The sequence below is a fragment of the Lycorma delicatula genome, chromosome 2 (assembly GCF_047948215.1).
Source record: "Lycorma delicatula isolate Av1 chromosome 2, ASM4794821v1, whole genome shotgun sequence".
Taxonomy (NCBI): domain Eukaryota; kingdom Metazoa; phylum Arthropoda; class Insecta; order Hemiptera; family Fulgoridae; genus Lycorma; species Lycorma delicatula.
The window spans coordinates 52,282,741-52,299,175 of record NC_134456.1 but is presented as its reverse complement, the minus strand read 5'-3'; the positions used below and the strand labels follow the sequence as shown (position 1 = coordinate 52,299,175).

The following is a 16,435-nucleotide window of genomic DNA, read 5'->3' as shown; positions in this document are numbered from 1 at the left end:
CTCCCTGTGCTCCATGCGCCATTCCAACCCATGTAAGGCGACGGCACACTCGCGCCGCACCCTGTCCTTATCCAGGCCCCGTAGGTTATAGCGACCTGAATCTGGAGCTCTTGGACCGCCACCGTAAGCGATCTCATAGGTTATAAGCCTACGATCACTCACAATGGCCTCGGGGCAGACAGTCCAACTAATTGTACACCTAAGCACATGGCCCGCCACCAAGGATACGTCGATGTAACTTTCCCCCACTTCGAAAGAGAAAGTCGGCGGTTGTTCTGCCGCGTTAAGCAAATAGAGGGTTCTGGCATCAACGAACTGTGCGAGAGCAGCGCCTCTGGAGTCAGTGAGTGGTGAACCCCAGGTAGAAGACTTGGCGTTAGCGTCCAGAGCAACAAGCACTCTGATGTTCGGGAGACCGACCAGAATCCTGCCCGACTTCGCCAGCAAATCATCGATATTCCATCCAAGCTGGAAGTATCCCGACACCAGTATATCAGCCAGGAACTGAGCCTTCAGCCCGTTCTTCCTAAGAACGTCGGCCTCCAGCAGCCGCTTCGCCTGCTGCTCATTAACAACCTCCAAGACGACTCCATGGTCCCTTGCTTTTGTGACCCGGAAAATCTGGAACCTTTCCTTCCGCGGGTCCAGGACCTTCTTCAGAGTCAGCTCCGTCATCGCAGACGAAGCCCCTGGACAAGGCGTCTCAGGGATCACATTGACAGTGACACCTTAATTTTGATAGCCGGCGCCTGGACTGGCGACGGGGGATTAACCCGCTGCGGCTGTTACCGCAGCGAAGGAGACAGTGTTTTTTTTTACCTTCTCCTCCACCCGTTCAGAGAATTGTGGATCTTGCCAAGGACCCTCCCCGTTTCCGGTTTGAAGTCCTTAACTCCTTCCACCACCTGATCCACCTTGCCCGACAGTCGAGAAACGACTGAATCAAGGGCTCGGTTTGCGCCTTGCAGGTTTTCGTTTTTCAACGCCAGTTCAGCAACCAACAAGGAACAATCAGAAAGGTACGAGTCAACCAGTTGTCTAAACTCGACCGAAATCCTTGACTCCTTTTTTGAGGATAGTTTGGCTCATGCGGACCACATACCCTCGATCCGCTTTATCTCTTCGGATCCCGAGCTAGACCCCTTCAAGTGAGGCTTCGCCCCGGAGTCCTCCGGGACAGAGCCGACCACCGCACCGCAGTACTCCACCATCCTCGACTTCGCAAGGAGCTGCCTCTCAGCCTTGGCTCGCCCTTCACTGCCTTGCTCTCCCTGCACGGTTTTGACCGAAGTCTTTCCCGCACAGCTCGACGCAGAGGTTTTGGGCGGGTTTTTCGTGCAATCCGCCTACCCAAGAGGGTAGGGGCTCCCCTCTCGTGAAGACCTCCGTGACCTCTTTAACAGAAAACCGTGAGGCTCGGCGGGCGGAGACCTGCCAAGTGACCTTCTCGACAGGAAGGGGTTACCGGTAACCAAGTCCTTAGCTAAACCAACCAAGTCCTTGAGGCAATCTCCCCCGGATTGCTTCATCGCAGCTTATTAAAACAATACAACAACTGCACTGCCAGGCACTACAGATGCAGTTTGAATGAACATAACACCTACCACAAGATAGGTGAGCGTTCGACTTAGTTATTCCGAGCAATGCCGTCTGTTCTCACACAACCCCGCTCGAAAAAGTCAAAGCTTGAAAGCTCCTAATATAGTCCACCGGCGACGTCGGAGCGAAATCGCTTACCCAACCTGCCAGAGGATGAGAAAAATTTACTGGCCTCACGAACCTATGAAAATGGGGACATGATTCAAACAAAGGAAATGTCCTTATTTAGCCGACATCCCAACCCCGTAGGGGAAGACAACCACACCTAGTGACGTTCCGGTCACCAAACCACCCCACCCGTTCCTTGACCTGTTGGACTTTAACGGGAGTCGTCTATCACCCTCTGACTTTTTACATCGCATAGTAATAAGCCTGGCCTCGTTGGGATGACACCGATGTCCGTAGATATTTGCATCGATGATTTAATAACCCAGCTTTTATTGCCTTCGCTCTAGGCCTCGTCCGGACATCTTGAATGTCCTACATCGTATACCTCTGAACTAGCTAACCGATCTCGCGGAAGCGCGAACTCCGCGCCTAGTTCTACTTATTATGAGCCAATTACGTGAATGTCTCTTAATTCGAGACAAAATAAACACAACATACCACCAAACATGTTGATAGCAACAACGAAATTTAGTCCTAATTCGCTTAGTGAACACAACTTATAGTTTAATAAACCCAAGACTTAAGTTAAATTACGGACTCCGGTCTGGTCCACTAGGGAGAGGCGGACAGACCTCCTACTCCCACTCAGCTACATTGCAGAGTTCCGCATGACATTCACCACATAAACCATTTCGAGATGTCGCTACACCTCATGGTTATTTAGCCGACAACGGCTCTTCTGCAACACACTACGCAGCTGTGTTGCCTAAACACCACAGCAACGCAGATTGACTGACAGCCACTGATCGTTGTCAGCCCCGACGGCGTGAACGTAGGCACGCTGTAGTTGTTGAAGCAATATATCGCTACCGGTAGTAGTAAATACAAGTTTTACATCACGGGGCCAGAGGCCGAGAAGCGATCTTTTGAACAGTGAATGTTAACTAATCGTGTTGCGTAATAATTTTGTTCCTCAGTTTCTTGCAAAAGGGTTTCAATTAGAAAACGAGTGGTTCATGCAGGATGGTACCAGACCGCACACTCTAGTGTTGTTTTAGACTTTTTGCATGAACGTTTTTAACGCAAATGTCATTTCAATTTCAAACCGATTTCCTAATCGTTTTGCGTGTGGGCAGAACTGGACCCCGAACAGTCCTGATTTGAATCCGTGTGATTATTTTCTTAAGGATTTCTAAAGGAAAAGATTTTCCGTAAATATCCTCGTACAGTGATGGTACTCTGAGTGCTGATCATCGAGATAACATCGATCATCGAGTGCAACGAGATAACCGAGGATATGTGTCGTCGAGTTGTTAACAACATAGCAGTTCGTGTTGAAAAAGTTGCTGGACGTGATAGTGGTCATCTTGAACATTTGATAAGCAGAACTTAATCTCAGGTATATAGTAAACATGTACTGCGATACAAATAAATATTTTTTAACAAAACCAAATCTTGGATCATTTCGTGGGCCACTCTGTAGTTTTATTCATTCACATCTTCTTACTCAGCTTATCTAAACAAACACAATTTTTAAAAATAACCATTCCTGACTGAAAGAGACATTACTTTGAAAATGAACGATAACTAGAAAACTGTTGGTCCATGAAAGCCCAAAATTAAAAAAGGCACCTTTTTCGTTTTACGTGCTCCTTTTTTACATAAAAATTACTTAAAATAGCATGTTTTATAATAATTGATGAATAAAACATTAGAGTTAACATACTAATATGCTGTTTTATACCGGTAATTTTAAACATATTTTACATTTTAATATATTAGTCAAGGTTAGCGAGAGAAGCGAGCGTAGGCTAATGTCAAGTGAAGCAGTAACAGATTGGAAAATGTACCTGAGAGATGTAAGATGTGTGTGCAATTAAAAAACCCAGAAATGACGATAGAAATAGACAAGTACAAAGTTTATTTTTTTAAGTACAATAGAGGCAGAATTTTTCCAAATCAGTGGGTATTTACAGAGAAATTATAAATATAATCTACCTTAACTTAACCTACGCTCGCTAATCTTGACTAATTAAAAGTAATGTTTTGATTATTTAAATAATAAATTCAGTAATTATTAGTCATTAATTATAATTAGTCAAGATTAGCGAGCGTAGGTTAAATTATATTTATAATTTATGTTTATAATTATAAGTAATAATGCTTATATTTTTAATATGTAAACTAAGTTATTATGAAGAATGTTTAAAATGACCTGTATAAGACAGGTTAGTGCGTTTTTTTATGTATTATTGAATTATTTTTATTGAGTTTAGGGTTATAGCTTGTCAAAGCCGAATTGGCACAGGTCAGATCTAGACGATAGTTGCCTAGCTAGCGCGGGGCTACAATATGCTGCTACTCGTGGATGACAGTATATATACGGTATAATACATTTCACGGTATATATACAGTATAATTTTTTATTTTATAGTAATTCTGTAACTTAACTAATTTTTTTATACTAATTTACGGTATAAATTTTTCTTTTATTATTTTTATACTAATGTTTAATCCAATCAATAAACAAACTCATATCATAAATTTTATTATTTTTGCCTTATATTTATATACAAAAATAAATTCATAACCGAATAAAACAATACATAAATATTTAGCTAACTTATTTTTAAACACTAAAAGTAAAAAAAAAAATTAAATATGGTTATTACCTTGAAATGTAGGTATTTCTTGTTTTTCTGTGTTTTTATAATTGTTTTTACTAGCTCGACAATTATTTTTCCAGTAAAACTTCTACACTGTACGTTATAATGTATTTCGTTATGAACTTAATGAATTGTAATAACTAGCACATAATACAAATAACTAAAGTATAAAATTACAAAATTGCCGAATATATAGCACTTCACTTCCTAATGCATGTCTTCGTCTTCTGACGATTCTGATGAACTCTCGCTTCCCAAATTGATGATGACACGTTCAATTTATTATACTAGAGGTCCTTGCAGCTTGCGATATTCATCTTTGTTTTTTTAACATGTTCGCAACATTTTGTTCAGTCCTCGACTGAGAGTTCTGCGAACGTTTTATGACAAATTTCCACTGTTGCAGCTGTCGTAAACCGTACATTTTCGGCTGCGATTCGGTTCTTCACCAGTGCCCGTATCATCTCGACGGGATTCAAATCGGGATGATATGGGAAAAGGCGTAAAACAGGGAACCCGCCTTCCTCCAATATCTTATCTATCTCACATGTTTTCAGATTATCTTTATTTTTTTTTATTTGTCTCTTACAACTGAACTTTCGTCAAATTTTCATGAAGTGGTAAGCTGTTAGTCCGCAGTTAGTCAATCATTGATTTTTTGTTGATGTTGAATTTTATGCTCGGCTTTCTTCAGCATTGTGATAAGAAGCATTATCTAAAATAACGACACAAATTATAGGCATTAATTTTTCTCTTATCCACTTTAAAAACATGTTGCAGTTCATCTGAGAATGACAATCACCTCAGGAAGATTAGGTTTTCCATACTGTCAAGCAGTTGGGAACAAATCCCATTTCACCACCGGCGTGGATAATTATTATCCTTTCTCCACTCAGACGCATTTGAAGGTTGCCAAAATTTCTGTTGGCAATGAGAACTTAAAATATAAGTCTCATCGATGTAGACGATTGGTCTTCCTTCAACTCGATATTCAACTTTATTTAAATAAACAAACCGTCTGTACTGAATATCATATTTTTCAATAAGAATTGCCTGTTATTTCTGATTCTCTTCCATTTGAAGTCCATACTTCCCACAAAAGTGTCCATAAGCTACTTTTTCGCCCATTAAATACCCCATAACTTTTTAGATTTGCGGTAAGTTTCCTTAGAAAAGGCAAGCGTCCTCGGTTAAATAACATTTTTAATACTTTACGTGGTATAGCATTCCGATCAAAACTCTCCGGGTTTCACTTTATTTTTGTATTTTATCCCTTTGCGAGGAAAACTGGATTTTTTCCGAAGCTATTTCACCAGTAATTCGATAAATTGTTCTTTTTGAGACTCCTGTGGCACACGCAACACGTTCTACAACTTTCTTGGCGTTACTAACAAACATTCCAACTGCAGCTACTCCTGCCATGTAATTAAAAACGTCGTGCATAATTTCTTTTCCTTGGCGGTGAATTACTTTTCCATGTAAATTAGATATAATATGTAAAATAATAAAATCAATTAACTACCATAAGAATAGAGCCGACAAAAATTTACTAATTTAACGCGAATAAATTATTTTTCAAATTTCACTTAAGACTTCAACTACTTTCAAGAACTGAAACTGAAAGAACGCTATAATCCGACAATAACCTTACTCTTCGGACACACACAATTAACTGGACAAGTTTTAATACTTACTGAGACTTTGATGGCTGGTACTAGACTGACCAACCACATTAGAAAAATTCATAAGTAAGAGTAACAAAAAAAGGAGTTTTAAAGAAACGTTTTGATGGTTTAAAAACGTATGACTCCACGTATTTCACAGTCGGCGGCAACATCGATTTTCCTATTCATTTTACAGCGTAATAACTTACTCGTACTCAAAGATAGTACAATGCGACAACTTACAGATAACAGTGCAGTGTGTACGTTACTAGCGTGGCCATAAACGACACAGGTTCACCAACCTTAAGAAGAGAAATTCCCCAGCCGTCTTTATTTTAGAGGTATTCCTCGTAGATCATAGATACCGGAGTTCTTTGGTGGTTGGGTTTCAATTAATTACAAATCTCAGGAGTGGTTGACCTGAGACTGTACTTAATTTACATTCATACATATAATCCTCATTCATCCTCTGAAGAAATACCTTACGGTGGTTCCGGAGGCTAAACGAAAAAGAAAAGGTCCTCCACGAAAGTTCTTAATTCTTATATGCTTTTATACAAAATAAATAAAGTTAATCCATTACTATGTCTTATTTGTCTCTACTGGGCAAAAATAGGAAGGCCGATATCACTTTAGCTTCCTCGATATTTGTAATAACAATATTACTTAATAAACGATTAATTGTTGTCTATCTACTAATAGACACTATTTTTACAGGTTTTGTTCTTTTAAATCTTAAAAGGAGAAAGATCTTCAAGCGTAGAATAAATCAAAGCTCAAAACAGTTTTTATTACCTTTAATGCACTTATTTTAACCAAACAAAAATTGTAAACATTAGGCAGAATTAACACTGTGCACGCTAATGCAAATAATACAAGCCGCAAAACGCCGTGAGACATAAATAAATAAAAAGTTGCAACATTACCATAGACAGGCCAAAAACTGTCTTCACAAACTTTATTATATGTAATTTACAGCCATATCGTTTTCCTTCGAAAATGTAGCTGAATGACTTCGACTTTAATACAAGTTTTATTTTTTGGTTTATTATTACGTATTCGGATCTGACTTTGGGCCTATCTTAACGAAGAAAACGAGGTGAAATGAAATTTTGAAGAAGTAAAATGAAATTATACGTGAAAAGCTGCGAGATCCTACCTGAGAATCGAATCAGAAATCGTCTAATGAGGAAGATAACAAACGCACCACTATACAATCTAGCAGAGGAGGAGTAAATAGTACAAAAATTGAATCTGCAACGCTAAGTGGAAGTCTTCTTAGTACAAGCCAATTATCCTTATTTGTGTGATTTTAACTAACAGCCGAATCGATTTCAACGGAAGTTTCAATTGAACTCGTCTTTAATTTCAATATTTTTTTTAGATTAATATATATATATATTAATATATATATATATATATATATATATATATATATATACATTCCGTAAATATCGTTTATAGTGATTTCCAAGGAACCGACAATTTTCGGGTATTGTAATACAGTAATAATAATAATAATTATAATTTCCGCAAAAATATTATAAAAAAAAGAACTACGCAATAATAAATACAAATTCCTCTATCGTGAATGTTTTTCGCGAGGTCATAATTAAACCACTATTGAATGAATTACACAGGATACGTAAAATAAAATACTGTACCCGCACAATATGATACGCTCACAGCAAAAAATTTACAGTACATATATAAGAAAAAAGGAAGGAACCGTCAATTTATTTCTGTAGTTACAATGTAGATATATACTACGTTACTGATGAGTTACTTCTGTCAGTCATTACAAGCGATAAAATGTTCCATTGCAGTAGGTAAAATGTCATAATAACCGATATGTCACTACAACCGATACCATTATAAAAAATATACATACTGTACTTTCGCATTAAAAGCATACCAAACTAACCAACAGACAAGTTTTTGGTCATTATATTCGATATGTTATTATATCCGATTTCACTATAAGTGATACTGTATATAATAAAATAGATATAAATAAATGTTTAAAGATAAAAATCACAGTAAAATTTTCAATGTTAAGCTTTAAGTCAATTATTTTCAACCGGTAAACTATTTAGGACTGTAATCTTAAATATTTTTCATCAAAATACGATCTCCGCCTTGCCATTAACGGAAAAAATTGTGTAATTTAAATGATCCAGTAACTTAAAAAAAAAGAAAAGAAAATTAGAAATTTTTGGAATTTTGAACAAAAGTTTCAAACCGTATCTGATGATTTACACAAAAAGAATACGTTCTCGCAAAAAACATTCAGCTGAAAAACTACCCCAGGAATTTTAACAATCTAGCAACGGGTAAGGGTAACTTCAAAAAACTATCGATGCATATTGCTGAAAAATTACAACGGATCAAAATTATTTAAATAAAAGTTTTTAAACACGTTAGGTAATTCAAGTGTATTACGTGTAGGTTTGATCCTAATTATTATTTGTTAATTTGCAAAGGGCTGATTTTAAGAAACGATTCTACAGGACAAGAATTAAAAGTACCATAAATAACAAACTGTGAACTCGAACCCAGACGATTCTGTCATGTTTTAAAAGATGTAGGTAAGAAGTTGGTTGTTGAAAATTAACGGATGCATTAACTTTTACAAGGTTAATTAATTAAATATCAAAAAATGCTCTAATCGGCAGATATGGTTACGTAATCGGCTGTTTGTAATCTTTCATTTATGGAACTTTGACATCGTATTGAACGAAATTAAACAATAAAATACCCTACATTTTTCAAAAACTTGGTTATACCGACAGGACCAAGAAAACGAACGCAAAAAAAGTTGGGGAAAAACCTGATAAAGAATGTGAAAGATTTCCTAGGACGATGTTGATAAAAAACTGATAGGAGAAGGTGGATGCTAGGCAGGAGTGGAGGTAATTTGCGAGGCCAAGGTCTATCTCAACAACTGCACACCTGTAGAGAAAGTGCGTAGTAAATAACAGTTGTTAAAACTTTGGTAGGAAATTTGACCTAAATTTTTAACATATTTTGGATTTTTTTTCAGATCCCTTTCACGTAATAGATGAGTACCGGTAAGTTACTTTCAGGATGAGTCAGGAAATATATTTTTATGAAAAAATAAAAATAACCCGTTTAAAACTCCACACGAACTAAATTTAACGCAACTTTGATCTTACCTCTAATTTTCTAGGCTCCCAAAATTTGTTCAAAATCTGAGATATTAGGAGGACATGACTACGGCGGCTACGAAATGTAAGAATTTGGTTATTAGTGGCGTTAGGCTGATAACTCAAAACACTAACCGTTTATAAACAGATTTTTATAACTTGTAATCTCATATTCTTATGAAGTTAATTATTCTTGATGATGAACAACATCCAAAAAAAAATGACCCTAAACCTTTCGTTATGGGACGAGACAAAGATAATTACCTGTAAATTATGTAATCAAATTTTTTATTTTAATAAAAATAAATCTAATGAAACTTTACAAGATCAAAATACCGTTCAATTTAAGGATTTAATAATTAAGGAAACAAATAATTTTGTAGATGGAAAATCTATCTTTTTTTTGGAAATACTAAGGGAAACGCCCAGCTTTTTATTTTATTGATGTATCTACTTTGTAAAGAAACAATCTTTTGCCAAATTTCAAATCTCTGGGAGATGAAGTGTGTTGGATAAAGCAAACAGCCGTATTACAAGTAGTAAAATATCCGAATGGGATAAATATGCGACTAGTTCATAATGAGCCGTTTAATTTTTTATTACCTCAAACTATTTTTATACCCCATAAAAACGAACGTTTTAAAAAAAAAACCCAAGATAGTGGAGGTAAAGATAAAGATGGCGTCTCATCATACGTCTGACCTATTCATGCTACAGTATTTTTTTTCCGGCGAGTCGGATAAATGCTACTTACGAACGCCCCATAAATGGGGTAGTGTCGGACTCGCACAGGTTCCACTAAATGTTACTAATGAGCGTATATATTACAGCCTAGACTATAACTCCTCTCAACTGCCCCCCCCCCCCCCCAAGAGACCGTTGCCTAACGGCGCCCACCGTTAGGCACTGCACGGTCGTCTCGGAGTATCGTGGCAGCAGTCTCTGCCCTCTCTGTCTCGCCTCCAAGGGGCGTCCCATCGGGGTCTCCCCATGGGCTCATTGAGACAAGCTGATCTCCTCTTCTGGGCTGCTACCCTCCCCGGCCTTATTCTACAAGCTCCAGACGTGCATTGGGCACGTTCTTCGCTTTCTGCGACTCTCTCACACCTCGAGAGTTCTCTATACCATCATCGGGGAGCTTCGACCCCTCCACTCTTGCATGTGGGCGGACCAAAACACCCGTAGTATTTAAGTTCTGTATACGCGACTTATCTCAATAAGACGAAAAATTTGATCTAGGTACCACTTGACTTCCTTGTACGCCTATTAAATTACATATACACATTTAAAAAAAAAGTACATACAATTTTAAATCACTTTTTTTACAATCATAAGTTAATAATTATTAATAAAGTTAAAAAAACGAGATTAAGACTGATTCGAACCAATGTGCCTTCCCCTAAGACACAAATATTTCATTAATTAAAATTTTATTTGGCTGTAACTCTGGAACCAATGAAAATAAGTACCACTTATAATATTCGTTGCAGAGCTCTCAATGAGGATTTATTACTGCAAAATCCAATTTATTTTTGATTATAGGCTTTTTTTGGACCAGTCCATTCAATTGCAATCAAAAAGGGAGGTGCACAACTAGGTGTTACAACAGTTCTAAATCCAACATTTCAAGATTCTAGGGCTGTTTTTGTGTTATGCGAGATACGTACATACAAATGTCACGCCGGAACTAGTCAAAATGGATATTTCCGTTGAAATCTGGAAACCGAAATTTTTCGCGATCACAATACTTCTTTTACTTCGTAAAGAAAGTAAAAAAATAACAGACATGTCTTATTTTATTTAAAAAACGCAGCAGTGAAAGGAGAAAATAATATCAAATGGTACCAAATCACCGTTACGAATAAAGCTCATTCTCAGCCTATCTTTATCAATAGTTGCGTTGGTAATAAATAACTGTATTATAAAACAATGAACTCACTCCAGGTTGATCTAGTGGTCATGTAAAGGTTTATTGAACAGCTGATTTTTGAAGTGAAAAGATTCAAATTTTATTAAAGGGAAATTGCTTTAATTTGGATTTGGATACTAGAGTGGTAATCGGCATAATTTGGTGGTTGGAGTACAATTAACCACACATCTCTGTGCAAGACTTACACCTCATTTACTCGTACATGTCATATATCATTGGCCATGGGCTACTTATTGTTCACAAGATGAACAGATTGTAGCATACACATTAAGAATAGAAAATAAAAGAAATGAAACAATAATAAAAGTAAAAACAGTATGATCTCTGATTCTGTAAGACTGGAACTGATCAAATAGGCTTCACGAATGCTAAGTGATATCACTGACGTTTATTTCAAACTGCCACATAACCGTAATCAATCGAACTAACGAGAGGATTGAAATTTCAAATATAAAGATTATATTAATTATAATTATATATATAATTATAAAAAAATTATATAAATAATGGTAAAAAATTAATTTTACAAATTAATAAATTAAATTTTTTTTAACCAGTATTTATTTAAATTTATAAAGTATCTTTCTTTTTCATATTTCTGCAACTTTTGTTTTAAAAAATTTCCAATTATTCTACTTTTTTTTTATTACTACTCTTACATAATAGTCGTAATTAAAATTAAAAATCTACCTGTAACAGCTTGGGGTACTGCAAGGTAATAACTTAAAAAAATGGTATTTATGTAAAATATTTAATTTTTAGTACTGTAAAAGAAAAAAATCTAATAATTACGAAATATATACACACACAATCCTATATACTCGTAATTTATACCGTATATACACGTAGCACATGAGTTCATGACCGGAAAAAATTCGTTTTAAATTTTGTAGTCTGAATATATTGTATAAAAACTGTACATACTTCATCTGGATAATAAACCGGTCATTAGTTGTAATGCACATAACTAAATCGGAAAGGAACTGATCACTTCTGTTTTACTGAAGATTGAGTATATATTTTTGTGGTACCTAGGCTTCATATAACAATAAATGTAGTATTGAATGTATTAAAATATTCTTCATACATACATACACGGTTACAAGAAAAGTATACATATATTGAACTTTAAATTTCAATAGTAAACTTATATAGATAACATTCTAATTTGATGAGTTATTTAATCCGGAGAGCGTTATTAAACACAGATTGCACTGATAAACATAATTTTTGTTTCCAAACATGCGAAACATGATTTTAATCTGTTTTTTGATGCTGATAACGAATATGAACTCTGAATCTTTCCATTACCCACCATTTTTGAAAAATTTTGAAATTCTTATTAATTTTTTTCATTTTTTAACGTATAGTTAGAATTTTAAATTCCTACAATGTATTTTGTTAGCTCATTTTTTTATTGTTTAACTTTGTTAACATAATTTGTAAGCTATAAATAAATAATACTAGAGAAATAATTAAATCATATTAAAGTCACATATTATGACATCATATCTAATACTAACGAGTGAGCCTTCATGGACAAGATTAATCATCATTTTTGACCTTTGCAGGTCAAAAACATGTAGCTGAAAACATAGCTGTGTTGTTGTTTGTATTAAGCGCTGGATTTAGGAGCGAATTAATTTTGTTCAATCTTATTGCTGATAAGTTTGTTAACAGTGCAGTGTCATAATGCCTCGAAATTGTTTTAACGATGTGGATGCCTTTTGTTATGTATGTAGTGAGTTTACCGTAAAATCAAATAGAAAAAACATTACACCTTTAATTAAAAAAGCATCATTTGTATTTTCAGTGTAAAATTGATGATCAGAAGAAGACGTGGGCTCTTCTGTATATTTAAGAGGATGGGTGAACGGTTCCTGAGCCACCTGTGAATGTATATTTCGAAAGCAGCTCTGAAGAATCAGGCAGTACTGAAGAAGACAACAATGATTTTGAACTATCTTCCAATAAGCCACATCTTATACCACAAGGTGAATTAAATGACTTGTTTAGGGATTTAAATTTATCAAAAGATCAAGCTCAACCGTTAGGATCAAGACTGCAAGGTTGGAATTTACTTTAAAAAATACAAAAATTCGGTCTTTAGGAGCCGACAAAAAGAACTTTCTCAGTACTTTATAATGAAAATACTTTGGTTTATTGTACAAATACTGATGAGTTTATAGGTGATAAGCACTTAGGTCAAGTTCATAAACCTGAGAACTGCGCCTTTTCATAGATTCGTCCCACTATAGCTTAAAAATGGTTCTACTACACTACTGTAACAAATATCCTTCGATATCAAACGCTTATGGTATTAACTTCAAAGAGACATACAATGTGATAAAAAACGTTCTTGAAAAATTAAATTATAAAAAACATAGCTGGAACATATGTGGCGATTTGAAAGTTATAACGATTCTGTTACGCATGCAGTTAGGCTGTACTAAGTACACGTGTTTTCTTTGCGAATTGGACAGCCGAGCTAGGGATAAACATTATGTTACCAAAGAGTGGAAAAAACTCTCCATATCAAGCTACGACTAATGTAAAATTTTGTAAAAGCAAAAGAAGTATAGTCCCGGATTTTTGTACATCAGGCAGAAATTTCCGGAAGGAATATTTGCTGGTCCTCAATTAAGAGAGTTCATTTAATTCAATGTTAAATAACGTAGAAGTGCAGCTTGGGCTTCACAGACGTTCTCGGCAAACAAAAATCCGACAATTACGATATTGTTAATCAACTTCTTACTTCATACAAGGGCCTTACTTCAATATGCCTTTGAAAATAGATTTCCTCCACTCACATCTGGATTTTTTCCCGGACAAACTCTGAGACGTAAGTGACGAACACGGTGAACGTTTTCACCAAGACATTTCCGCGACTGAAAACCGCTACTCCGGGGAATACCAATTGAAGTCAGTGAAGGAGAGAATTTCGAGTGCAGGTTCGATGGAACTAAGGTAACGTCACAAGTAATGGTTCGGTGAGTTACTGTAAGACTACAAGTAAAAGATACAATGTTCTAAATTTAATTCATAAACTGTTAGGATAGTTTTATTTGCGAACAAAGGTATTTGCAGTAAAAGAACTTTATACTTGTCTTATGTATTGTTAATACACGACTAGTGGTTAAAAGATTTAAGACTAGTAGTCATGCTAATGTCTTTTCTGAATGGGACTAAATTCTGCTTATCCATTCTATTTATCTACCAGTGAATAAATCCTGAGTACTGTATGTATGTATTTTCTGTTTTGTATGTATCTCCGTTTACTATTATTAAGAGTATTATTTATGATCATTTTGTTTATTATTGACATTTAATATTATTATTGTTGCCATATTATAAATATTATTGTGAAATTTTTTTTGTCTGTTATTATTATTATTGTGATTACTATACTTTTTTAATTTGTTTTACGACTGTTGTTTACTATTATTATTGATTTGTCTTGTTTTACTCATGTTCTTAACTAATAAATTGTAATTATAAATTTTCAATTGTCAATCTCTCAATATCCTGATCGAGCTGCGAACATTATTATAGAAAAACTATTTCAACGGGCATGCAATAAGAAATAATATTTTAAATATCAATTGTAACAAACTACGTACAATTTTTTTTACATTTTCACACGGAGAGACAATTTCTGCCTCTAAGAAAATTAACTTTCTTTTTAAAAAAATTCAGTGAACGCGTCTTGCAACAAACTTTCAAGGGATAAAAATTAAAGTAAATAACATTTTAAATAACTTTAAGAAAAAGGTTTTTGAAATTCCAAACAAGCACACTTCTACCGCGATTTTGCGTAAACAGGTTGTCTTTTTGTTGTTTTCTTGTCGGGGAAAGTTTGTTAAGAGAGTTTTCACATTTAAAGAAATTATGACAAAAACAATTCGAAAAATTACTAAATGAAACACTTTTGTGAGTTTTGAACGAAAGTTTGTCTAGTTTTTAAATTACAACTATACAATAATTATTTATCTACGTTTGAATTTATAAAAGAATTCAATAAAATTCTCTCGATTTTTTTCAACAAGTTTATCTGAAAGGGTAACTTAAGTCACATAAAAAAATTTATAATCTAAAATAACTACACAAAATTAATGCCGTAGTAATAAACGAAACAGTTATAAAACATATGAATATAAGTTATCACTTTCCCCCATTTCTATGTGTACGCGTGCATATTACAAGCAGGAAAAAATACTGTAGAATTAAAATAATAACGTAATTTTGAAATAAGTAAAATTATTTCTGTAAACATACCTTGTGTTTTCTTTGTATTTTTCTGGTCCCATGACCTATCATAATAGGACAGTGGCCCTCTGGCAGTCTGGTATGCCATTGCGTCTGACATGTATATTAGATCCATTCTTTCTTTCAGAAATAAATCTCCAGGTTAAAATATTATAGTTTATACTCGTACATACACTCCGACCACCCCTCCTGACGAGTGGTTTTTTAATGTTTACACCCAACGACACATTAAGAATAAAGGAAAAAATAAAAACTAATATTAATTAATAATACTGATTAAAAACTGTATGGTGAATATAATTTTAATGTGTATTAATAACACATGAAAAAAAATGATGAATGAAATTTAATTTCGCAGTTGGTATTAAGCGCCGAGTCAAAAGCTAACGCTGAACGGGCAAGAGTACGTTGTTGAATGAGTAAAAACTGAAACCATCGTGTTGTAGACGTAACTCGCCCCCACCAATCCAGTACTAACAAACGCAGGGACTCGTGACGTCACTCACGCCGTCATCATAGTGCTGGGTAAAAAACTCGCTCCTTGCAATGGAATATTGCGCTGCTTACAATCCTCCAAAAGGATAAATAAATACATTTTATTGCTTTATAAATGTTATTAAATAAACAAGTCAGATTATTAACATATTAGTTTTCCTTATTTAAAGCATTGATATACACAGTTGTTTATAATTACATTTCAGTACTTATTTACTCGAGCTGTTAATATTAAACTTAAACAAAGCATCTCTATTACCGTTGTTTTACTTTATTTTTTAACAATGGTAATTAATATCTCAAACATCAAGGCTACGTTAAGATAATAAAAATTAAAAAAATCCACATATGGGTGTAATTAATGCAGCCAACTGGTTCAAGATCTACACTAATTTAATTTTCATAACGTGCACATGTTTATACATAAAATATATGTTCAAACCCATGTAGACAGTACGCTTACCTGCATATTGCCATAAACGAGGGTTTGAACACGTACTGCTATAAAAAAAATGCCTGTCAGAGTTTGTTTCCGAACAA

At 34.9% G+C, this 16,435-nt stretch overlaps 1 protein-coding gene across 3 annotated transcripts in view; it reads right to left on the bottom strand.

Moving 5' to 3' along the window:
* Window positions 1-15,829, bottom strand: part of fok (fledgling of Klp38B) — a 111,284-nt gene extending 95,455 nt beyond the window's left edge. For 2 of the 3 annotated variants that reach the window (XR_012755046.1, XM_075355301.1), the window contains exon 1: window positions 15,410-15,828. Coding sequence is in view for 1 of the 3 variants with exons in the window: in XM_075355301.1 (XP_075211416.1) it covers window positions 15,410-15,515 (106 nt within the window). In the remaining 2 variants the exon portion in view is untranslated. Of the gene's footprint in view, window positions 1-15,409 lie in introns of all 3 variants that reach the window. The other variant, XR_012755045.1, reaches the window with a different exon arrangement.
* Window positions 15,830-16,435: the final 606 nt, after the last annotated feature.